Genomic DNA, 26,311 nt, shown 5'->3' on the forward strand with positions numbered 1-26,311 from the left:
CAGCGTTAAGTGTATAAAGCTGATGAATAAAGTATTGGTTAACAGACAAATATGGGTATTCATATCACAAACTCACTACTCACTCCTCACGAGCATGAATGCACACACACACATTCACTCACACACGCACACATACACACACACCCTACATACACATGAGCACAATCTCACACACACAGAGCTTCATGTTAGGGGCCTCTGGTAGTTCTGAGAGTAAGACTATTAGTCCAACATGTCAGAAAGGTGAGGGACAAACTGCCAAAGACTCCAGAGTTTTAGAAAGCCTCTTTTACCCAACTTCAGCTCTGTGTGTGACTCAAGTAATTCTTCCCCTTGCACATATGCATGCAAATACACTTGCACACAACCTCGCAATTTCCTCACACACCAGCACACACACACACACTCAGATCCAAATACATAGTGTATTCCACTCTCGCTCACAAAAAGGGCCAAGTGAGCGTGGTTTCAAATGTCCAGCAGCCAACACCTGATGACACACAGTTTGCCAAGAGAACATTAAAGAACCGACGGGTACAATGCCAAACACAAGATGGGAAATGCAGCCCCACAGACAAGCAGCGTGACGGGTGGTAGAGCACTGACTGCAGACGAGAACTTACTAGTGCAGCATTAAGACTGAGAAATAGTCAGAGTCAATAGTAAATAGAGCATGGTAAAAATAATCAATATTTAAAATAGAAGAAAGAGGAATAATGATTCCCAAATCCATCTCTTTCTATATGAATCCATTTGTAGAATTTGAGTACAGGTCATTTAACGTTATTTTACTTTTGACTCATCAGTTCTGCCTCTCTATCGACCCCGCAGAGGATGATGGGAGAACATCATGGGATTGTTAATGTTTGGTAATGTCGAGGGTACGTTGTGTGGACAGACTGGAGCGGGCGGGTGGGCGGGCAGGCTGGATGGGTAGATGAAGCTGGGAAACGCACCTTTGACGTGGTGTTTTGGAACCGTGGAGTTGCTATGGGGTTGATATAGAAAACCTGTTTTGTTTGGGGCTGAGGAGGGTGGGGTTCCACCTTGGAGAGAGAGAATGACAGAACAGAGAGATACTTTTTGGTTGACAGTCAGTCAGCCTGTCTGCCCTGCCCTCTCAGGAGTGAATATGGAAGGGTGGACAAGTGGGAATGGCCATGAGGAGTGTGTGTGGGGGTAGAGGGTGGGGGTACTCTGCTGTCTGAAGCCTCTACCTACAAAAAGGATGCTAATTGTTCCTTCAGTAATAATGTAAAAGAATTGTGGCATAACATACAGAGCTGCATCAGATCTTTGTGTTGGGTTTAGTTGTGCTCAGATGTGGGTGAGATTATATAATCATGATGTATAGCAGGCATGTCAAACTGGTCCACAGGAGGGCCGGTGTGGCTGCAGGTTTTCTTTCCAACCAAGTAGCAGCACACCAGACTTGACTCATTTAATCAACTGATCAACGTCTTCAGACAGTTGATTGGTCAAACGGTGTGCTCTTGGTTAGTTGGCACAAAAACCTGCAGCCACACCGGCACTCCTGTGGACCAGTTTGACATATGTGATGTATAGTGAGGTCATTGCATATTTAAATGGATTTCAAGGGTAGGAGTTGAAGGTAATGTCAAACTAAAAGAACGGTTCATCAGCGTCTGTGTTTCATTGTCCCTCAACAAACGATAAAGGCACTTAGCTAGCTGTTCTCTGATCTCTTGAGTGTTATGTATTATTCAAGTATAACATTATTCACCTGTGTGCATCTACGGAACAAGCATATCAGTGTGTATTTTGTGCTTGTGTTTTTGTGTATATGTAAAAATTCTGGTGCATGTGCACCTTCCTCTGGGTATTTCTCAGCTTGTGTGCATATGTTCATGTGCCTTCGTTTCTGTATGTGTGTGGGTGTGTGTTGTGTCTATGGTCGCTGGCCAGCCATGGCTGGAGCTAACTCACCCGTACAAAGCTGGCAGGGAACCATCCTTCCTCCTCATCAATTTGGCCCCACCACCAGTCCTTGTTGGAGGCATCCAACACCTTGATGACGTCACCGGCCTTAAACGCCAACTCCCGGTCCGCCATGGTCACATGGTCCCATACCGCCTCAGCATTGACGATTGAACCTCCACTTATCAACTGGAGAAATCAGAGGGACAGACATTGTCTTCTTATGCTTTAGTCTCATTACATGAAGCCATGCTGTGGAAGCAACGCTTCATGGACATCATGGACAACACTGCAGACACTGACCAATAAATGTGGATCCACTTGATCTAAAACAGCATGTAAATCAAATTTGAAAGTGATTGTAATTCAGTACGCAGCCTCATTTTGGTCTCGATTTGCGTGAATCCTTGTTGCTTAACCCACTCAGACTACTAATGGATGCGAAAACACACCCTCAAAGCCAGGGCCCACTGGCAGCTAAGGGATTGCAAATAGAACAACACAATAGCCGACGCAGAAAACAGTACAACACAACAAAACACAACAACATAAAAAAAGGCAGAGCCATTAGTAGAGAAACAACACAGCATTAAGAAGCACAGCACCAGTCTCCACACAGGGACAGTAATTGGCCCATTATAACATTAGAATAATTACATGTGTTCATGTAATATAAATTCTGAGGAGCAAACAAATGTGAAGGGATAATCTCCCTTCCTTCATGTTGTCACCATGTCATGTTATTTTATCTGCAGCATGGCCTTTGACAAAACATGGAAGGATGACTCATCGAATCTTTTGCATTGATTTTAGCATCATGCATAAATAATGTATACACTATGCGACAACGAAATGTTTAAAATTTGTGCATGCACATGAATAGAGAATCATTTTGTGTGCATGCACTGGGCATGGTCGTCAGGGAATGGGAGCCTGTGAGGTGATCAGTATTCTTTGGGGGATTGGGGAGAGGCTAAAGGTTGTTCTCATTAAAGGACAAGAGACAGCGGACAACGTTCCTGAGAAGACCTGAGTCTGCCATCATCCATCTACCTTGCAGCCTCACCATCCATCACACTGAGGACTTAGCTTTGTTGCCTTGAGATGTGCACATACATACATGCACACAGGCTGCCACACTTTTAGCTTTATGTACGTGAAACCCCTTTACGCATCTGTGAGACAGCTCCAACTGATTGTTCCTATTGCTCACTCCAAAGTAGTGCTCATCAGCATTCTCCAGTCCAGAGCTAACCATGCATCCAGTCCCTGGGGCTGCAGGCAGAGCAGCCAGCGCTAACCAAGCCTGACAGGAGCTGCTTAGGCTCTAGGTAAGGAGTTATCAATGGCCTGAAGACAGGGATGTCACATGGATGGACATTAAATTACTTCTGTATTTGCATTACAGTTTGTGCATATTAATATTCAGCAACTTACATTTTCTAAATGGAGAAAATTTTTGTAAGAAATGTTCGTGAGAAACAGCAGATCCTGTGTGTGTGTGTGTGTTTGTTTGTAGGCAACCAAACCCCCTATGAGAATCCAAGCTCTCAGAGTCAGCAGTTACGTTTCCCCTTCAAACCTGTGGACAAGTCTACTTCCCTGACGATTCACAGAGACTGCTACAGGGAATATAAGCCAATCAGGGCAGAGGAGTAAACACAGGGAGGGACGTTCATGCCTGGAGGGGAAAGAACAGCCGTCGTCATGGTGACAGATGAGGATGCTTCACTGCTATTGACAAGATGACAGGATGAGGCAAGGACACTTCAGGATGCACCAGAATATTTCCAAATTTAGGTACAAGTGTCTGTGTCAAGCATGGCCACTGAATAGATGCCACATCACCCTGTTATTACACATTAAATGACAAACTAATCACATTAGAGAATCCAGTAACATGATCATTCCCATGTCAATGTAAAATAAAGTCATGTAGCAAAGGCCTTGCACGCAGGTTTTCATTCAAAGCTGTCACTGAATAGGCTGACTCAATCAGGTACCACACTGGTCTGGGAGCTGGGATAACAATAGCTCCAGCCTATATCTCAAAGCTCTCTGCTACAGGAAGAGAAGAGGATTACCGCAAAAACATGTGTCATGCTGCCATGGAAACAGGACCAATGAATGGTGCTCAAAAAGGTTTTAAAATATGATTGTTGAATTTAGGAAAAGGACAGGAATGGCTAGCTGACATCAGGACCTCTGGCTGAGAGGAATCACAGAGCAGATGAGCACTGGCATTAAGGTTAGGCTTGCTTCTTGTTCCTTCGCTGTAATGTCTGCTTGGCCTAATCCTACCCCCCACCAACCCACCCCCAAATTCCACCTCCAGCACCACCATTTTCAGCCCCATTCACTTCAAGTACAATCTCTCCAGCCCCTATCAATCTGTTGTAATACAGGCAACAGACAGAAAAAAACAAGGGAGAGAGACAGAGATCCATTCACAGCCAATGTTCCTCCCTGCTCACTTTTCTCCTTCCCCATCTTCTCATTCCTCCATCTCCCTAATGAGATCAGCGCTTCCCTCTTCAATACATTGCACCCTTTTCCCCCTACATGTCTGAATAAATTAAAAGCATTACATAATCAATCTTACCAATTCCTGTCTTAGCACAACCTCATACCTAGCTTGATCAAATAGTACACAGCAAACATGCACAGACACAAACACAGAGAAGTCTTGCCACAACACTCATCATTACCTATGTGTCTACCAGCTGTGATGACCAATGTCATCATTATGGTTACACTGCAGTTACAGCATCAAAGATCACAGGGTGAAACAGCAGTCTTTAAACCGCAGAACCTGTATTTGGGTCAACGGAAATGAATGCAGAGGAGATCAATCCCTATACATAGACGTATATTACAATGCTTTCTGTTTCCTGTTCAAGCACAGACATGAAAACTGACAAGGAAATATGCAAGAAGAGAAAGTCGATTCCCTCGCTTATATCATCTTTGCAGCACAACACATCAGCATTCACTGCACTGGCAGCTTCACTGCATTCCAACATCCTCCTCTATCTCTAGCCATAGCACATCTGCACCAAAGCACCTACAGCATCCCTGAGCGAACACACACACACATAAACCCACACGCACGTCTTTAGCCAGCCTTACCATGTTTGTGGCATGTAACTGTTCAGAGAGTGTATGCATGGAGAAGTCCGATTCATACAATCATGATAATCAAATCTCTTTTGGCAAGCGGTAGAGGTGATGGTCCTCCTTAAGAACAGAGCCTGCGATGTCGAGTAACAAGGTGCTGTATTCCAGAAAGAGGCTTCTCTTTCCGACGCAACGAGCGAGTCTCACGGTCCGTCCTCCCTGTGTCTGCCAACCCTGTTATGTAATACACTTATACCCTGAGTCTGGGAGCCAATCAAAGATGCTCTGCCTAAAACCGGTGAGAAATACACACACATCCTCTCTCTCTCTTTCTCTCTATCTCTCTCTCACACACACACACACACTGCTGTCTTGCTCTCACACACAACAATGACACTTCTGACTGCACAGCATTTAACAGAACTCTATTAGAAGGCACCTGCCCCAGGGGGACTGCAAATGTGTTAGCATTTGGGACGTGTGTACGACTCAGACTCAAAGAGGAACTACAGATAACACCCACCCGGGCTATTTCGCACACATACACTCACATACACATACAACTTAACATGCTTACATGTGAACATACAAGTAGCACCCTGCGATCACTGCTAACTAACAGAGCCATAACCACTACAGAGTACCATATTTGGATGCTGTTTATAGTCCTGTGGGGCTCCCCACCAGTAAGGAGGTTTCTGTTGCACCACAGTGATGAAAACGCTGGCCCACATGCTGTGGCATGTGATGAAGGTATCTGTGTTCATAACAGATGGCTACCAAAAATTTCTTTCTGCACCTACAGTACAACACTTGCCACTTAACTAGAGGTACACAGAAAACACAGCACTTAACCATGAGTGTGAGAGAGCACATGCAGTATCTTCAAAAAATGTGGCCAGCCTACCATCTCTATTAATAGGACTGTCATGAACGGCTCTGGGATAGGCTTTTAGCATATCTATTTCTGACATTCATTCAACATTCATGACACCTGCCTCCAATCCTTTATTAGATTATGCCACTGCATGTGGGGAAAAAAGGAAAGAGGCATTTAATTTTCCATCTGACATTACTTTTCACATGGAGGACACTACATCTTTATCAAATATGCACATACATTGATTTTTTTATTATTATTATTAGTCGTGATTCTGTGACCAGGTTTAATAAAATGTGGGCTTCAGGAACAGGTGCCACAATCAAATGTTGCAAACAGGAGAACTGTGAATATTGTGGGCTATGAAATGGGAGCTGAGTTAAGCTTCATCTAAAATGGGGGAAACCTGGAGTGACGGAGGCCCTCCTTTATTAGGCCTAGCCCTGCCTGCTGATGGTTACTGTTCAGCTGAGATTACAATGTTCCTGTCTGATCAGCAGTACTAACCTCTCACTTGCATGTCTATTTGCTACAAACATCACATTTGCTTTAGTGGAGACATCACTGCTCAGCTATTAGCTGCCATATTGTGGATGTGGCTACAGTGGATCACAATAGGAAAACAAGCCCAGATGCAGCAGTAGGCTGTTATTAAAAATCCCACCAGATTAATTTTTTCATCTAAAAATCACATTATTGCAGACTAAATTTAATCCATGCGCATAATGCACGATATACAACATGGAGGAGAGAGGGAGATCGACGTGGAGGGAGGGACATGTTTATATACAGGGGATATGAATTTCCAGTTGCCACAGAAAAGGTAAGAGCATCACAAATCTGAATCCGCACAACTACGACCACCACCAGACAACACTAGCTATCACAAACGGTGAGAGGACACAAGACATAACGAAGGATTGGGGAGGGGGAAAACAGAAATACATTATGTTGTACCAACGTCATTCATTTCAACGCGTAGCCGTGATGGAGCGCCGGGTGTCCCCGCTCTCGACCAACGCGCACTGCCTTTCTCTCCTCTCCTGTGTGAAAGTGTGGTGCGCTGCGAACCGGGCCCCAAGCGCAGATCCATTAACGTGTACCGAGGAAGAACATCAACAGCACGTTCACAAGCACCAGAACCGCGATCACCGTAAACACCGCGCAAGTCTGGACATCCAAGGCCATGGCGCAGCGCTGCGGGCCGATGCTGAGATGCGCTCTCAGTGACGGGCGATATTCAGCTCTCCCGTCAAGACACGTAGCCTCAAAAGCGACCGAGGAATCCACTATTACAGTTAGGCAAGAAATGAAAAAAAAGATGACCCTACGCCTCTTCACATTAGGCGATGTAATTCATAAAGGCACGGGAAGAGATGCATCATCCTCACCATCATCATCGTCATCAGTCTGCACCTCGATTTCTCCCCGCTAGTCAACACCTGCCGGTGTTTCGCCTCTCCCCCGACTCTCAGGCCAATAGATTTTCAAAGCAAAGAAGAGAGCGGCTGTGCGCAGGCTGTTCGCAGCTGCCGAGCTGCCTTCCGGTGAGTGGGGACCGCAGAAAGATCGGCCGTCAGGCTGAGAGGCGGTCCTGTATTAATACTGATCAGCGCTCCACTGCTGGACTACGGGCACAGCCATCACCTACAGGCGGAGAGGAGGGGCACAGCCAGCCCCTCGCGGACTACATCGACCACAGAGGCCAGAATCATAACCTCATTCATCTCCCAGCCCATCTAAAAATATCACGGTGCCCTGATGATTTATCATTTATCATTAACAGCTCTTGATGAAGGAGAATAAATGTCAGAATAACGGATGCACGTTCCTCAAAGTGATCACCATATTATAATTTTATTGGCATAATGTCAGCCTTTTCTGCCACTTCGTCTGTGACCACGCATCAATCAGATACAATGTGCCCAGCTGATCTGATTATCAGCCACGTTCACGCATTGTGTTATCCCCCTGCTGCACTGCAATCCACCGCCATTCATCTCTACAAGATGCAAAATGTTTCATGAAAACTTAGTTTAACTCTTTTACTGGTTTTACTTTAATAAACTACGTTTTCTAAAATGCTAAAAAAAAAGAAAAAAAAGAGTTCTGGACCAAATTGAGTTAGAATGTCACAACAGGATTAGGAAAAAAAGTGATGTGATTTGGCCAGAGACATGGCAGGAAATTGTTCCCCTTTTAGGCCAGACCCTATAGGCTTACAAATATTATGCTTCTGTTTCATTTATAAAATAATGTGTCCCCCAAAGACTGTGATGTAGCCCAGTTTTACAGTTTCATTTACTGGGGTTAAGTGGTATTAATGCATTAAGGAAGGAAGGAAGGAAGAAATTCACTGCAAAAATGTGAAATTTCATTTGCTAAATTCACATGTGGGCATTAAGAGGCATAGAAAATACAAAAAGTTCTGGAGAATCTCTGCAGATTGTCCACCTACCCATAACTTAATACTGTTCTGACAGCATCAAGAGGTTTATACTGTAACTCAGCACAAAAAACGAATACTTCGCGATTACAGTAATATTACATTTAACATTAATTATTACATTGTTATTATGTAATTATGTTATTTAAGGAATCCTACAATTTAGTACTTGCAGAAAAAGAGTTGGACCCTCTGCACTGGTAAACACCAAGACCTTCCAAACTCCATATCCCCAGTCTGTAAAGCAGGCTTCCTGCTAAAGATGTGTTATGTTAACCTACAATTGCTCTTAGACAAGCTACTCAGTGTCCCACAAATCAGACTGTGGTTGCACAAGCAACCGTGTGTTAAGTCTGTGAATGTGAAGCAGGGCCCACTGGGGTTTAGAAAACCTACTCCAAATACATAAAGGTACAAAAAACATGGTTAAAAGCTGAAACATACAGTTCAAAACCTCAACTAGAGGGTGTGTGCAGTCTTCTAACCAGAGCAAACATTACAATTCCATTAATTTGTAGAACAGGAAAAGATATTCAGAAGCACTGAGGTGTGTCCAGTATTTATGGTAAATCTCATTTCCAAGCCCCCAGGAAAAGTGATGTGGGATACTGTAGTAATCATATAACACCTTATGCCCAGAAAGACATTATGATGTAGTCTTACAAAAGAAGCAACTGTAGAACAGAGTAACAATTCAAACACCCCCACCCCAAAACTGTTACAATCAATATAACTGATGAGATGCAACACCATTATTTCCTTGAATTAATCAACTCAGCTTCATGGTGACAAAAAGGTATCAAAATGGTAGTAGAAACCTCTCAAACCATTCCTGAAGCTGCCATTCCATTTGATTAACAAGCTCCAAACTGTCACATCTGCACAGACATATGGCTAAATAAACACATTGCTGTTGCTGCCAGTTAGTCTTTTACACTCAGAACCAACATAGACAAGTGTAGCTGCAGGTTGATTTAAAAACTATTTAAAACATACGAACCATATGGATGGCATACCAGAGAAGCGAGCTGTGCTTCACAAGTGTTCTCTTCCACAGCTGATGTTCTCCACAAAGGAGCAAGCTGCAAATGTTTCAGAACCACTTTTCAAACCTGCAGGAGGCGAGTGTTTTCAGTGCAGTATTTCTTTAAGGCTTCATGTAACGGGTGCTGGGAGTGACAGGACACAAGGATTCCAGTTCTCATCTGATGCACGTGTTTGCCATTGGCACGCTCATCATTTTTTTGGCCTCCATGTTGACAGCAGTACTTGAGGTGAACACTGTATAACATGAGTGCATCCCAGCCCGCAGCTCTTGTCCTGGTGTCTACACACTTTTCATTGTTGGCAGATTATAAAGACAGCACAACATGATCATGAATGAATGAATGAATTCATATAGGAGAATCAGTTCAGCTCAGTCTCAGCACTCCCAAAGCAACCATCTGACACATGCACAGAAACAAAAACCCTTCTTCAAATTACAGTCGGTCTTCACATTCAGCTGAGAGCTCTGGGATCAAAAGACCTCAGAATAAGTTTAAAAGGATAACACCAAAGGAGTGCACTGTATCAGTATTTTTAAAACCATAAATAATTTCCAGGGCACTTTCTGCACATGCATGGTGATAAAAGCAATGGCTCCTGAAAGCCAGGCTTTCAGCTGTAAGAGGCATCACAGCTGAGATGACAACCGTCCTCAAACAAGATTTTTTTCTGCTCTGTGTGTGCGTGTATGTGTGCGTGTGTGCGCTTGTGTGTGTGAAACGCAGAGTGAGTAGATTACATAAGCCCACCCCACCTCTGTGGGTTCCCTCTCCAATGTCGCTGACATTTAGACAACAAAGGTCACATCTGAAAGTCTAAATCTGCACAGACACCAATGCTAATTTACTCATACATATACAAAAGAGAGGGAGAGTTTGTAAAACTGGTGGAATATCTCCCAGGCCAGCAGACAATCACTTATCAAATATGCCTAAACTTAAATGTTTTGTATGCAAATTACATAATGTTACAGTTCATTTCTATGACTCACATCATTTTCAGGACTGTCATTACTATGAAGGATTTGTACTATTAGAGTATAACTGGGATTTGACTGCTTTAAATGTGTCCATTTTTTCACCAACTAACATGAAAAGCTCCTATTGGACACTTTTCAACAATTTCAGCTACAGTGCATCCGTGAAGCATTCACACCGCTTCGCTTTTTCCACATTTTGTCATGTTACAGTCTCATTCCAAAATGGATTAAATTCATTTTTCCCTCAAAATTCTACACAAATTGCACCATAATGACAAAAGCGAAGCAGTGTGCATACTTTCCAGATGCACTGTACATCTTGTGGTCTTCATGATCTACACTACATAGACAAAAGTACTGGGACACACCTCTTTTTTATTTAATTCAGATGTAGTACATGGCTGTTTTTCAGGAGTTGGTTTGGGCCCCTGACTTCCAGTGAAGGGAAATCTTAATGCTTCAGCATACCAAGACATTTTGCACAATGCTATGCTTCCAACTTTGTGGCAACAGTTTGGGGAAGGTCCTTTTCTATGACTGTGAGTGACCCAGTGCACAAAGCAAAGCTCCATAAAGACATGGTTGGATGAGTTTGGTGTGGAAGAACTTGACTGGCCCACACAGAGTCCTGACCTCAACCCCATCCAACACCTTTAGGATGAACTGGAACAGAGATTGCGAGCCAGACCTTCTGGTCCAACATCAGGGTCTGACCTCACAAATGCTCTACTGCATGGATGGGCAAAAATTACCACAGAAATCTCACACAAAAGCCTTCCCAGAAGACTGGAATCTGTTCTAGCTCCAAAGCTCTCTGTGTGTGTAGAATGTGATGTCATTAAAGTCCCTGTTGGTGTAACGGTCAGGTGTCCCAATACTTTTGACTATATGGTGTATAAAGCATAGAAATGGCATATACACACACAGAACTGGTAGGGCAACACATTTTTAAGACAGTTTCAACAAAAAATTAATGCATTTATAACAAGATGATTACATCACTGGGTTTTGCACTGCATTGTGCAGATATTCATGTATGTCAAAATAAAATACGTAAGCTTCCACCAAGCCCTTCAGTGTCTCGTAGATGAAGATAAAGATTTAATAAACAGAGATGACATTTTGACAGTGTGGATTCTTTTCCATCTAGGATGGAATTATGCCATCCAGCCATCAATTTCTCCATCGCCATTTTGTCACATTGTAGTTGGTAACGTGTACTGTACCATCAAGCGGAATTGCCTTTGTAAATACACAACCCACCTCAACTGAGCTTATTCAAAATTTGCAACAATGTTAACTAAGACTCAAGGATGAACTGATTAGTTTTTGGTGGACAAAGGTCAAAGGTCATGGTCACTGTAACCTCAAAGAACATGTTCTAGGTCCCAACTAAAGAATCCATACACACTTATACATGAGAAAATGTCACACAAATGTCTACTAGAATAAAATGATGACTTAATGACATTTCATATCCAAAAAGGTCAAAGGTCAACTTCGCTGTGACATCACAATGTCCTGGGGGGGAAACATTTCAGCCCATTACTCAACCACATAACTCAGGAACAGAAGGGAGATTGTGACCTATTTTCATATTTGGTCAGACACTGAACTGCTGACAATAATTTTGCAGCAACATTTATATTCAAGTGCTGGTGATTAAATTTATTGCTGCTGCAGCATATGACACCCTCTATCACTCCTCTGTACTGTTCTGTAAAAGTTAAAGTGAAAAATGTATGATTTTCACTGGAATCATACATGTCAATACTGTGATAACTTCCATTTCACCAGAAAACAAATTTAATACATTTTATGTAACTGTTCATTTCATTCATTTTCATGTTCATCATAAAACAAATCTGACATGCCAGAGTTCATGCAAACTAAGACTGCTGGAAAATCTTAACTTACTTTGCATTTCTTATGTTGAAATGGCTTTGAGACTGGATGTCTCAAAAGCAGACTCTTTCATTACACATACGGACATGTGAGTACTGCATTTAGATAGAAAAAGTGAACTTATCTTTTACTAATCTTGCATAGAAATTTCTAATTTCTTTAGGTATTTGAAATCATAGACTTTCTGTCACTTTCCAAAACTCACAAACACTGTAATGTACTCTCTTTGTCACCGGGGTCTGATGTCTCTGTTAGTGCACCCACTGTGCCAAAATGACACATCTCACACATCAACCTCACTTGTGAAAATGAACCTGAACCCCTTCCAGAGAAGCAGCTGCCCACTCCCCACTTGATTGCGACATCTTTCCCAGTGAGAGAACTTCTGCAGTGCACACTGGATACCTTAGTCTAATTAAGCCAACGGGAAAAGATCATCTGCAAATCACTGAGTTCATCAACTGGACTCTTTCCAGACCTTGAGTGGCCTCACTATCATGTCCATGAATATCCCAAATAGATGTGAGTACTAGGCACATCCTTGACACCTTCCTTGAACAATGCTGATGCAATGCTGCTGAAAAAGCATGATGTAATTATACTATTGCCACAGAACACAATTCCAAATTCAGAATTGTCAATAAATATTCTATAAAAATATTTCCTCATAACAGTCAGTAGTATCCTGGTAGGATGTAGGCAGTAAGTTCTGCTACTTAAGGCAGTGGTTCTTGGTGGAACCATGTGGTTACAATATTGGCATCACAGCTACTCTGAAAGTCAGATGAGGAACATGGTTTGCACCTCATACCTTTAGATGAAAGACTGTGAAAATATTCCCTGTTTATTCAGTATTACTTGAAATCCAGCACCAGTAAGAATCACATGAACCAAACTTAAGTTTAAGTCATGATATTCTCTTCATCTCTTTCTGTGCAAAGTCTTTCCTTGAAAAAGACTATGTATTTCAGTGCAAGCAAATGAATCTGTTTGTGGCCAGTAGGTATTTGGCTAATGGGAGGCAAAGCCCACCACGCCCATTTCCCCTTCAGTCTGCTCCAATTCTTTTGTTCCCCTCCCATCCCCATGACAACCACACCGACTTCCTGCTTCCTCCCAGGCCTTCCAGCCACAAAGCATCCTAAAAATAAATCACTGGACTTTTCCTGAACATAGTTTTGTCACCATTGTTCAGACATCAGCTGTTTATTCGTTCAGCTCAATTTGGTTGTTAGTGTAAAGGCAAGTCAGCGGGTCAGTGCATAGAGAATTTTAAGTAACACTAAGAGTTGGACGAGATAAAAGAGGTAGTTTGTGCCAAGTAGGGTGGAGAAATTAGGGCTGAAAACATCACAAGTGATATCACAGTCAACAGTCTTAGACCTAACAGCTTCTAACTCATCCATGACGTAGCCATAGGATCGGAAAAATTTATTAATATTTACTGACAAACCTGTGTAACACCTGTGTGTTCTGGAGACTATGGAACATGAGTCTGCATAACATTGTACAGTTCAAGCAGGAAAAGAACAGACACGTTTTTATATAAACACTACCATAATTTAGGGTATATAAAGTTTCCCGTGGGATAAACACAGGCTTTTGAAGACAAGCTTGCAGAGGGAGAACATAAAATATGAATTTAACCTAATACACGTCTCATATGTTTTCCACACTTCTGTGACAGAAACTCATTACTAGGCTACTTTGATAATTGTATTTAGGTTAACTTTGGCACTAATGGCTGAACGCATATAATACTAAGAACTCAATAAAACCAACCAAAGTTTTAAATCAGCATGGTTGTTTTATGAGGGGTTAGAGGTGCCGGTAAGTGGATTTTATCTTAAGAAGAGAGCCAGGCTAGTTTTTTCTCCAGTGTTTATGCAAAGTTAAGCTAAGCAACTCCTGGCTGTAACTTCATATTTATACTACAAACATGAACGCTTTATCAACTGTGCTAACTAACTCAGCAATTCAATAAGTGTATTTACCCACATACTGAACTTGTTGAAATGGGTAATAGGTAAAATTGAGTGATATATACTGATATAATAACATATTTTTAGCTTTACTGTAAGTATTTCATCTAGATTAATTGTTCACTGCTACTGTTTTGATTTCATTACCATTTTTCATCTTAACTCTTCATGAAGAAACCTCCTTGATTTATTTAAAAGCAGAAGATGCATTAAATTACTAAAATTCAGGGCATTTTCAAACTGAAATCCTTAAAGCCCTCCACTCTTCAGTGAAGGTATAGTGTGTCTGAAATTTCTGTAAAATTTCCCAGAGAGGAGAACCAGTGTCTCTGCTAACAGACACGGTAACAAGCTCCCCAAAGACAGCATTGTAGCTTTTTAAAAACTGCAACAAAGATGAGGCATTAAGGAACACTGCTGAAACTACAGACTGTTATTTATTTATGTTTCTGTTCACTGGCCGTGGCAGTTTGCACTTAAATAAGCTGCAAAGACTGGTCATTTGAGCCCTGCTGCGGTATAAAATCAAATGAGCTTTACTAGGATTTGGTTGGTTGTCCTAGCCAGCACTGTTTACTGTACTTCTACTATGCTGGTTGTGTGCACTGAGCGTGTTCACTACTGTCATCACTCATCAGAGCACTGTCAACCACCTGCTGGCCAAAACACTGGGGGGTTAGGGCAGTAATGCATTCCCATCCATCCAGAGTTTTATGGCTACTGCATTTGCATGAAATGTTTCTCGGATATCTGCACTGTTTCTCTTTGGAATTAGAACATAACTGATGAGGCTAGTCACATCATCTGAGAGACAGCAGAATGCTGTGTTTCGCAATAAACAACTTACTAACCTACTCAAATCAACCGTGCTCACTTGGTGCCACTGTAAATGGAGGTGGGTTGGGATAAGAAAATCTACAGCTCCACCTGTCCTCTGAGCTAAAATCATTTTACATTCTCATTGCTTCCGCACCACAAGAGTTCAAAAGCAGAACATCGGATTGAAATGCAAAACTCTGCAGTGAAACGATATTTGGGTGCAGGGTTATTTGACATTCTGTGTTTCTCAGCAGCTTACTTCCTGTTGATGGGTCAATTCCTACCATCAAAGACTCAACAGACCTCACCTAATCTAGTGCTGTCCTGTAAAACATTCACTCACATGCTTGCCATGTAAAATATATGACTGTACAAAGGCATGGCTGCACATAAAGACTTGCACATTCTCATAATCATAAACACACACGAAACAGGTTGCAGGAAGCAGGTGTATTCACATGCCTGGAGGGGGGAATGGGACAGAGCAAATCGGGGAGATGAGGTGAGAGAGCAAGGAAAAAACAGCGGGGAAGAGAAAACTTGATCTGAGAAGAGGAAAAAACAGACATGGATGTGATGGAGGGTAGGGGAGAAGAGCTCTGAGGCCAGGAATAGAGGGAGGTGGAAGGAGAGGGAGAATGAGGAACAAGTACAAGGAGCAAGGGGGTTGCATAACATGTGTATGTGATGGAGGGTTTTCTCTGACGCCGCATGTGGTGTAGCAGGGAGCCAGGGAGGTCAGAGGCAGAAAGTTAAGCTAAATAATGTACACAAGAAGTGGCAGCTGCCAGAAAAATCCAGCCCATCTTTCATAGAGGCCTGCAGGATACATTCTAACTAGCAGAACACAGTACATGCGCTTAGCTTCTGTCTCATTATTTTAGGGCGGGAACAAAGTGACCAGAGCTGGAGCTATATATTTTATTCAAGGTACAAATACTCAATTAAAATATATTTAGATCACATCCATTATCTAGTTTTAAATTTATAAAAACAAGATGTTTTGAATAGAGCAGCCACTGGACATTAGTCTATATGTTGAAAAAGCAACTCTTACCAGCGTAGTTTTCTCAATTGGTTGGCCCCATTGGCAAAATATGTAGAATATTTTGGGTAGGAATTGAAGCTGACCATAAATATAATAACAATATGTAATATATATACATATCAAAGAACAGTTCATCGATACGTTTTGTACTTCATGAACTCCTGATACTAAAATTTAATGGCAATCTACCATTTAGGTTATTAGATGTCCTGTGTGGAAGGATTTGGCCTAATGGAGATGCAAGACAGAGTTGATATTGAAAAAAATGAAGCACTTCTAGCCCTGTAAAATTCTACCATAACCATAACAGAATAATTAAGTGTTTTTGTTTGTACTCAAGTCAAGCTGAGTCAGTTATATTTATATTTCTCTAAAGTGGAAATAACACACACACAAAAATCTCTCTGTGAAAGGCAACTGATAAAAAATCTTAGCCTGTGGGCTGTCTGCTTTAAGATGGTGCAGTAAGATAATGAGGGATCATCATATTACCCAACACAAGGTGTCATTCTTCTGTGTTGACTTAAGACCAAAAAAAAAGTCTTTACTCTTATATAAACCTGTCAAATGGGCAGAAAAATAAACATTGTAACACAAACAGTAGAGGCTGATGACTGTGGGTAAAATCACCTTATGAGCCTGGAAAAGTCATCACAAATGATACAGCTGATGCAGGATAACAAGCACCATGGTGCCTAAGGCCTTAAAAACTCTCATAACAAGAATCACTGCATGCTGTGACATTACAGAAACCATCCACCAATATGTTCCCACTGCCCTATTGTGTGAGGCAGTGTGATGATGGAAAGGTATATACACTGGCACTGATGAGATACAAAGCAGAATGTGCTCCAAGAAAGCACAAACACATCTGTGCATGCACAGGCATGCATGATCTGACAAAATATGGATGTGGAGATACTGTAAAACAGGATACACCAGTGAGTAAGAGAATTAATACACAGCACTGTTCTTCCAGTCCCTGGGAACATTCAGTCATCTGAAATAAAAGCAGAAATGGCTTTTGCAGGGAGCAAAGGAAACCCTCTCAACTGTTATATAAGAAAAAAGGCCCTGAGCCTAGCTGTCTCCCTCTCTCAAACACAAGCAAAAATACACACACACCACATAAGCATTGAGCCTGTGCATACAGCAACAACAACAACAACACACGTGCACACACCTGTCAGACAGAAACCTATTCTTTGGAAGAAACAGCCTAGGGAGGCTCTGACACAACCACCTGCTTAGATGCAGTCAGCGCCACTACTATTTATCAGAGCCCACTGCATCTTACAAAACAGCATTAGCTGGTAGCTGCAGTAAGTCACAGCGGATACATGCCTGTAACTTGGCAGGGGGACGATGTTGAATGAACACTGATAAAAGATTCTAGGTCGCCCATGGCTCAGACTGCGGACTGTACATGCACGCAGTTATTTTGAGGAAGACCTATTCCCGTGGTTTGTCTCACAGGGCTCTAAAATAAAGCCCGGGGTGAAGCAAATGCCACACATTCACTGTGTGTTTAACAACGATATCACTAGCTGGTGCTATTCATTCCTCACCAAATAATGAGGTCGTCAATGCAATGACTCATGTACGCTGACAGATGAATTCTGAATACATCAGGAGAGCATGTGAAGAGCGTGTGTGTGTGTGTCAGTGTGTGTATCATAGGGGCTGAGGCCTAGGAGGCAGACACAAACACGTATGTAGTTAAATGAATGTAAGTGCTGGTGCTCCCCCCCGCATGCATATAAAAGTATGTGAATTAGTAGTTTTTCAACTCAGTTATGTCCTTTTCCATCACTGTCCTACTATTTTCCCAACAAGCCACTGCCTGCTGACTCATGCATTCATAATAGACAGCATTGCATAATATGATTATGACCAGACAGACCTAGGTTAGCCCTAACTTAATCATATGAGATTTCTGTTGAAAAATTTAATCTGTGTGAAGTCCTTAATAAGACAATCCCCCTTTCTGACAAGTCGTCAGCAGAGCATCAGGCACAGCATTAGTAACACACAAGAAAATGTCCTCTCATCTGCATAGGAATTGCAAAGCCAAAGTGTTTGGAGAGGAGAAGAGAGGACAGGAGAGGAGAGGGCAGTGACTGTGGGAGAAATCCGTTTAAATGAAAGGGAGAAGAGAGGCGTCAGCATTAGCAGTTAATCCACTGCAGTGAGAAGCCTTTCTTTCTGCCTGCGGCCTCTAGGCTCCGGTAGTCATCCTAACAGGAAGACTGTAACATGCACTCCACTGTATCAAAAACATCAGATGCAATACCCACATAAGAGCCATACCAAATAAAAAAATGTGTGACTTACCAGAAATAAGACAGTAACACAAAGATTTAATGTTGAAGCATCATCCATCCATGTGACTGCACTACAGCTGCGTTACCATGTTATGTCATATTGTTCATATACAGTATGTATACAGTATATACAGTTTGTAAGTCAAAATGCAGTCATAAATCCCAGCATTTGAGCCCGCTGCAAATGAACTTCCCTCACCATTGAAACACACACAAGACATTTCCAGTGTTATGAGTCCACGTTCCCTATGCCAAGGGGAGGGCCACAACACAAAAGTGCACATACAAAGGGAGCATCTCTCTTCCTCTCTCTGTTTCTCTCCCACCCATTTTTCTCTCTCTCTCACCCACACACTTTCTCTATTTAGCTCACCCTTAAAAAGGATGCCTAAAGATAGAAGCAAGAAGATGAACAGGAGCCAGCGAGTGTCATGGCAACAACGTGCACTGGCTCACAAACACTATTTAGACGAGCAAGAAAAAGTTATAATCAAAGCCTAAATGCAGTTGTATTACTCCCTCAAAGACACAGTTTACTAAACTTCAATGCAAAGGCATGCCAGAACCGAAAGCCTGGCACTTCAGCAGTTGAGCAGACAGATATCTCATGAAAAGGAACTGTTTATGTTACTGCCAATGTTGTTGTTATTTTCTGTCTCCATGTAAATAGTCTGACTCTAATTGCACACGCTCATAATTCTTAAATTACATTAAATATATATTTCCTGCATATTTTAGTGGGGAAATACATTTTTAATACTGAATGCAAATGAATAAGGTATGTATTATATTACAATAAAATTTTAGAGGGCATCTATCATTAAACATGTCTTCATCAATAACCAAAAAAAAAAGAAACTTTGCAAGTGGGACTCAGTTTAGATTTGAGATTCAATTCAGTATTGTCCTATGATAAAACAATGTTGAGCCTACTGCATTGCAGTTATGTAGGTATAGATGTTGTTCACAGCTCAACAAATGTTCACTAACCCATCAGGATGTTTCAGAGAAACTCTGCATCCCCTTTCAGTAGATCCCCCCTAAGGCCAGTTGCACATCAAAGCACTGATTCTGAAATGAATGATTTCACCTCCTCAGCACTATTACTTCGATTTACTCTGAAGCTAATTTACACAACTCACAAAGACTTGTTACATTTCTCAAAGAGTCTGGCACACCAGGTATATGAAAAAGATTTAACATCATTCCTGTTTCTGCTGTGAAATTCTGTCCGCACGTGTTCCCTTCAGACTGAAATACATCTGAAACACTGGATGCCCAATTCAGGATGAGTAATGGCCTAAGAGTACTGGATGACATTAATCCACACGGCCACCATCTTCACGGCTCAGTTCCTTCATTATCTGATGAAACATTGACCAGTGCTCTGTCATCTCCATATTACGAGTATCAGTGAAAGGTTATTTATCAGTCATCCTCCTACTCCGTTTTATCTATTATCTCATCTACATCTGCTCATACTATATGTGACAGGTGAACAAACTCGGTGTGATACAGATGTGTGTGTGCAGAGGCATTTAGCATCAGATAGACATTATTTGTTATAAATTTGTACAATTGGTGCTTTTCATTGATCCCTCTGAGAGCGCTGAAAGCCTAATGGGGTAAAAGTTGTGACTAGGTCAATCTGTATTAACGTATGTGTCTTTACGCGGGTTTGTGTTGGACTTACAATGTTGACCTGCAGTGGTTCTGAGCCAGGTCTTAACAGCCTCCTCCTCCTGCAGCTACCAGAGCCTCCAGACCGCAGACGCACTGACGATGACGACTGACCCATGTCTAGAGGACAGACATTTTAGACAGACAGGCAAACGGACGATCAATTCCACAAATACACGTCAATGAACAGTCTGCATATTGATGTTAAATAAAAATACGCAATGGTACCTGACTGAGGCAGGAGCAGAGCCAGGGCAGTGAGAGTGCTGGGGGTGAGCGGCAGGGAGCGGCACCGCTGGAGAGACACCCTGAGTGGGGGCTCTAGCGGTGACACACCCAGGGGGCGAGACAAGGCCTAGAGGGTACTGAGTAGTTAGGGCATCTCCTATATTCCATACAGAGTTACTTTGATGCACACACACAAGGCTGAACACACATATTTCCCTTCATGTTAAAAAAATCTTCTTTTCTGCCTTGTCCCCTTTTTTTGCATACAATTAAAGTATTTCACATTCAGCAAGTCTATTTTGGTGTACTAGTCAGTGTGCATGCCCTGCAGCAAGCCATGAGAGACTATACATCATGCCAACTGGGCGGTCTCTCAGGTTAAAATGAACTGACTCTGTGTTAGGGCAATGAGAGGTAGAGCTTATGGAAGCGATGAGGCAGAAAATTGGCCACAGAAAAAGACTGAGGGTGAGGGAGAGAGAAAGAGAAGCCACAAAGAAAGAAAGAGACAGGAAGGGCAAGAGGGAAAAAGAGAAAGAGAGGGAGTGGAAAAGCAGCATCCAGAAATACAGGCCCCTATAAATGGGGCAGCGCATGCATGAATTGTTGCAGCTAACAGTGAGTGGTGTATAAATACCGGGTTAGTACTGGGCTGCCCTTCAAAGTCTGTGGTGTGTTTTTGATTCACTTTGAGCTTGGATTATATTTATCAGTGAGTTGGTGGAGAGTACTAGTGACACTCTGTTTTACTGCTTTCATTTTTGCAACATTATAATATAGGATATATACACACATATATTTACTTACAGTAAAAGTTTACTTGGATATTTATGGGACTGCTTACTTGACATTTTCTGCCAAAGTTTACTTTCAGTGAAGGTATACATAAATGCCTGCGTTTGTCATTTGATGTCTTACTCTGTGGTGTAGCTCCATGGACTGTGCCTCCCTAGTAACACTGGTCTCTATGACAGAGCAAGGCCTGGAGCGTCTGGAGAGTCTCTGCCCCGGAGAGTACTGTATGGTGGGAGCAGGTCTGCGTCTCCGTCTGCACAGTGAGCCAACCTCACTATAATGGCTGTAGAGTTCTCGGTCGGGGTTGGGCCTCCACTGGTCCAGTACAGCCGAGGCCGGGCGAGGACGAAGCCGCAGGGGCTTGTGAGGTACAGAGGTCTTCTCTGTGCTAGAGTGGGGCATGGCTAGGCACGGCTGTCTTACACTGCAGCTTGTCTGGCTGGCAATCTGCTCACACAGCTGTGATTGGCACAGATACTCAGCAGTTTGGCCCAGATGAAGGTGCAACAATGCATTTCTTGTATAGAGAGTTAGGAGGAACGCCTCTCTAGATTCAACAAAATACACCTCATAATTCATTTTAGAAGATTTTATTGACCATGGACTAATTAATTAGCTAATAAATTGCAATGCAACAATAGCTAGCTGAAAGTGTTAAGACTCTCTCTTAATGGCAGTAAAATTTCTAAGAAGAATAAAAAACAAAAGACAAGTGGATTTAGTGGACAGTTGATGATTACAGGACTTTCCTTCACTCGTTTTTTTTCTCCTAAATAATCATAGCACTGCATATTAACACCCTTCCCAAGACTCAGATTCCCTGAGCCCTTGCCCTTCCATAACAAACCACTACGAAAGTGTGCTGAGTATTGAGATGTCACATCTCATTTTGTCATTAGGAGCTGGGGCTAACATGTCCTGACTCGTTGGTGTGACTAGAAGGGGGGTGACTAATGCCTCCACTGGATTGAGAAGAGAAGGGTGCCGTCATGAAGTGCAGACGTCACAGAGCTGTAGGGCATGTACCACAGTCACATGTGGTCAGTTTTATGGGAAATAGGGTTTCCTTGCCTGCTACAGTTACCTGGCTAAGCAGGAAAAGACAAGTTCCTTTAACCTGATGTTATCCACCATTGTAATTATTGACTGTTTCCCCCTCTCTCCAACAGATGGGGCAAAAGGACAACTGTAGAGTAGGTGTAGAATAAGTCAAGTCCTCACAGGTTTGACTGTTTTTGTTTCTCCCTGACAGTTAATGAACCACACCTAGGACTTAGAACATGAAGGAATGAGTAACGGCTTTGATTCTATTTACATTCTGGATTGTTACTGATGATTTTAGAAAGCAAAAGAATGGCCCTGGTTAAAACAGTTACATCAATGATATTTTAAGCAGTAAATACATGATGCATGCCTTTGGCTGCGTTAATTACGTGGAAAAAGCCTGCAATGAAATGTGGTTACGGCATAAATGCAAGACACATACATGAAAATGTTGTTGTACTTTAGCAACAAAAATTACAGATGTCTTTAAAAAGTGCAATTGTTAAATTCAGTGACTGGTAATTAACACAGCTCATTTTGTATTTAAAGTCACATACCTTAAATATTTCCTCTGTGGAATTGGATGCTGGTATGCTATTGGTTGTGCTCTCTTTATCACCTTGTTGTGATTGGACATTAACTTCCTGTATCTGGTGAGAGTCTGGTGGAACATCCCTGGAATCCTGCTCATTTCCTGTCTGCCCCTCTACCTTTTGCTCTTGACAGAGGGAGTTTAATGGATCCATTTCAACCTCTGCTTCTATTTTAGTCTTTGTGTTTGGACCTGACTGGGTGATGTGATTCTCTACTATGGCTGCAGACCTGTGGTTTGTCTCTCTGTCTATATGCTCATCTGTGCCATGAGAACTCTGCAGGCCATTGACACCAGGAGATCCTGGGTATTCCCTAAAGGCTTTCAGGACAACCTTAGGAGATCGTCCACCTGTCACAGGTGCGACAGCCTCGCTGTCAAAGCTACTGGAGTGTGAGGATTTAGCGGTCACTGGTGATGACGGAATAGGCAGGGATTTTGGAAGTCCATCACTATGGAGTGTCAGGGACACACTGTGAATACTGTCCACTGTGCGCTGTTGGGCCCGAGGGGAGCTCATCTGACTCCTCTCTCCTTCTGGAGGAGAAAAAGAGTGTGTTGTTGTCCGCCATTTTCTGGCTGTCTCTGCTACACTGTTGAAAAACTTGAAGAGACCACCAAAGTGTCCCTTGGTGTCAGAGTGTTTTGGGGGTGGAGGCTGAAAGTCTCTGACACTCTCAAAGTCTACAGAGCCGTAGTCTGAGTCCATGGTCTTGTCCAAAGAGTGAAGCTCGGAGTCAAAGCTCCTGTCTGAGTAGACAGGACTGGCCTTCCCCAAAAGGGAAATCCTCCTCAGGTAACTCCAGACATCTTTGTGCCTCCTTCCTCTACCCTGGTGCGTGCTTGAGTTGCCTTTATTGCTATGCTCTTCGCTGCCTGCAGCTGTTTTGTTACAGTTGGTTGAATTGCTGTGGCTTCTTTTAGTATAGCAAACTCTTTCTGGTGGTTTACAACCATTCTGAGTCACAGTCTCTCCTGTTGCAGCATTTTGGTGACCATCTATAGGAGCTGTAAGATCAAGGTCTTCAAAGGAGCAGTCAAATTCTGCTGTGTAGCCAGCATATGAGTGTCTCTTGCCACGGTGTTTAAGTGTGCCCCTACTGGACTGCTGAGGAGTGCCAATGTCACGGCAGAAAGATTCCTCATCGACTAAGGAGCTGCTGAACTTGGAAGAGGACAATTTCCCTGTCTTCCCTCTAAACACAGAGGGAGATTTGAGCTTCTTGAAGGAGCGAACTTTGTCAGCAAATGAGAGTTTAGGGATGGAAGCCTCTCCGGGCAGGATCATGGAGTGGGGCCTGCGCTCCAACTCTGAGACAGCTCTTTTTCGGTTCAAGATCTTCCAGATTCCCCCTGTGGCACGGGGCCTCCGATTGACCTCCTGTCTGTCCTTGACAGGGGTCTGAGGAGAGACAGCCTGGGTCTCTCCCTGCCCCTCAGCAAGCCCTGGTGCAGTCTCCTGAATATAAACACTGCTGGTCTCATTCTCCACATCCAGAGAAACATTAAACACTCGGTTGACAAACCCATTAGGGTTGTTGCTCTCAGGGGCAGGGTTGTCTGTCTGTTCCATTCTCTCTCATTCTACAGTGTCAGCTATCAGCTCCAATGTACATCATGTCTCAGGCCTCTCTCTCTTTTTCTCTCTCTCAAATACCTGGAGGAACAAAACCACATTTTTAAAGACAAGTTTTGTCATTAAAGTTTTCATGACTTTTCATGTCTTTTGTGTCTTAACATGCTGAAAATGCCTGGAGATGAATGCCACAAATGCAAGATGTAACATATAAAATATTCTCAGTGGAGGGTCTGCTGTATTTTTTTTTTTTCTACAAAGGAGGTCACGTTCAAGAATAACAGATATGTAGTGCTACTTAAACACTAAAACACAGTGAGAGCCTTAGAGGGTCTCATTTTGTGATTCTCAGACAAGGGCTTCCGTACCATGTGTCAAGAGTCACAAACACCCACCGCCCCCCATATGTGGTCCACATTATCCAAAGCAATTATTTGAGACACAGTCCCCTGTCCACCATTTAAACCAGGAGGCTGTGTTGTCATGGAAACACACGTCTGGTTATTTCAGGCCTGCTTCAGCTGTGACATCATCATAGCTCTGATCAGCTCTCTCTAAAGCGGAAAGAAGAAGAAGATGCTGGGCAAGTGCTACACTACCACATGTTAATTACCCTCATTTCATAATCCCTTTAATGTACACAAGCTTCTTCCGTAATTGGGGCCTCCAGCATTAGATCTTTTGTTGGTACATGAGATCATCACCAAAGACGTGTTTCACTTAAAATGGCCTTTTTGCAAAATGTCAAAATTTAATTTGTACGCTTCTTTTAGTGATAAGAACACTATCTAAAGACAGTACTCAGTTAATTAAAAATGTACAACTTGGCAGTTTACATGCACTGCCTTCAATCGGTAAGTACTTTTAAACATAAAATGACTCTTTAAGGTACTTGACTACTAGTATACAGTTATTCTGGTGACGTTAATATGATTTTGTTCAATCGTTATAAAGCCTGGTAGTTAGAATCCCATAAAATACTAAAACACACGTTAGAAAAACTTTTGTCGTTGTTTTTGGCTTCCATACATTGTAACAAAACTAAAAGTGACTGGCAACTCTAACGTAAACTAGCTAAAACTGACGGTTTATACTTAGCTAACAGGGTAACTTTATGTTGGGCTGGACGTCTGAAAGTAATTTTAATATGGCGTCAATAAAACTGACATTCACGTCGCAGCTATTTGGTTTAGCGTTAACGCGTCTTCAAACCGTTTGCCTAATATACCGTAAATTAAACTTGACTATTAACTTTTGAAACTTGCATTGAAGATATACCCGCGAAAAACAAACTGCAGCTTTTCTTTCCACTTACATGTCGCTGTTAATGATATTAACTTACCCACAGGAAACGTCCGTTTGTTTAAAAGGGCATCGTTGCTGCTGTCCTAAAAATCAATGGAAACACCGCCTTAAACACCGGCTGAACGTATCCAGAGTACTTTCACGGCTTAATTTAGACCATATCCACGAGTAACACTGAAGTCATGTTTCGGGCAGCGACTCCTTTAAAGATCCCTTGTTTTGGTTCTTGCCTCTAAACTCCGTCCGCTTTTATCAAACCGAGAGAAACTCTCCGAGTTAGCGACAGACCGGTGAACTCTTGCCCTGTAAGCTCCAGCAGACGCCGACACTCTGATTTGTGATAAAGCTCTCACGCAGACAGAGCAACACACACACACACACACACACACATACATACCAACACACACACACACACACACACATACCAACACACACCCAGAAACGCGTGAAAATCCACTGCACAATTTAATTCAAAGTGTTGTAATAAACGGCAGATTTATAGCTGAGTTAGGTTTTGTTTATTGGCTATATAGCTTACATTTTATTAACTACTTGATGTTTATTGTGCTTTTAATCCTCTTTTCATTATTCAGTTCATTAAAATCC

At 42.4% G+C, this 26,311-nt stretch overlaps 1 protein-coding gene across 11 annotated transcripts in view; it reads right to left on the bottom strand.

The window, feature by feature from the left end:
* The window catches only part of LOC124068348 (rho guanine nucleotide exchange factor 9), a 40,690-nt gene extending 14,613 nt beyond the window's left edge, over positions 1–26,077 (bottom strand). For 2 of the 11 annotated variants that reach the window (XM_046406526.1, XM_046406531.1), the window contains exons 1-7: positions 25,743–26,076; positions 22,790–24,481; positions 21,312–21,647; positions 20,394–20,520; positions 20,179–20,285; positions 1,948–2,127; positions 957–1,046 (exon numbers count right to left, since the gene is read on the bottom strand). In XM_046406526.1, the coding sequence (XP_046262482.1) occupies positions 957–1,046; positions 1,948–2,127; positions 20,179–20,285; positions 20,394–20,520; positions 21,312–21,647; positions 22,790–24,397 (2,448 nt within the window). In that variant the 5' untranslated portion in view covers positions 24,398–24,481; positions 25,743–26,076. Of the gene's footprint in view, positions 1–956; positions 1,047–1,947; positions 2,128–5,067; positions 6,101–6,892; positions 7,297–7,326; positions 8,055–20,178; positions 20,286–20,393; positions 20,521–21,311; positions 22,455–22,789; positions 24,482–24,768; positions 24,955–25,742 lie in introns of those variants that run through there. The other 9 variants (XM_046406527.1, XM_046406530.1, XM_046406532.1 and 6 more) reach the window with 9 other exon arrangements.
* Positions 26,078–26,311: the final 234 nt, after the last annotated feature.

The sequence above is a fragment of the Scatophagus argus genome, chromosome 12 (assembly GCF_020382885.2).
Source record: "Scatophagus argus isolate fScaArg1 chromosome 12, fScaArg1.pri, whole genome shotgun sequence".
Taxonomy (NCBI): domain Eukaryota; kingdom Metazoa; phylum Chordata; class Actinopteri; family Scatophagidae; genus Scatophagus; species Scatophagus argus.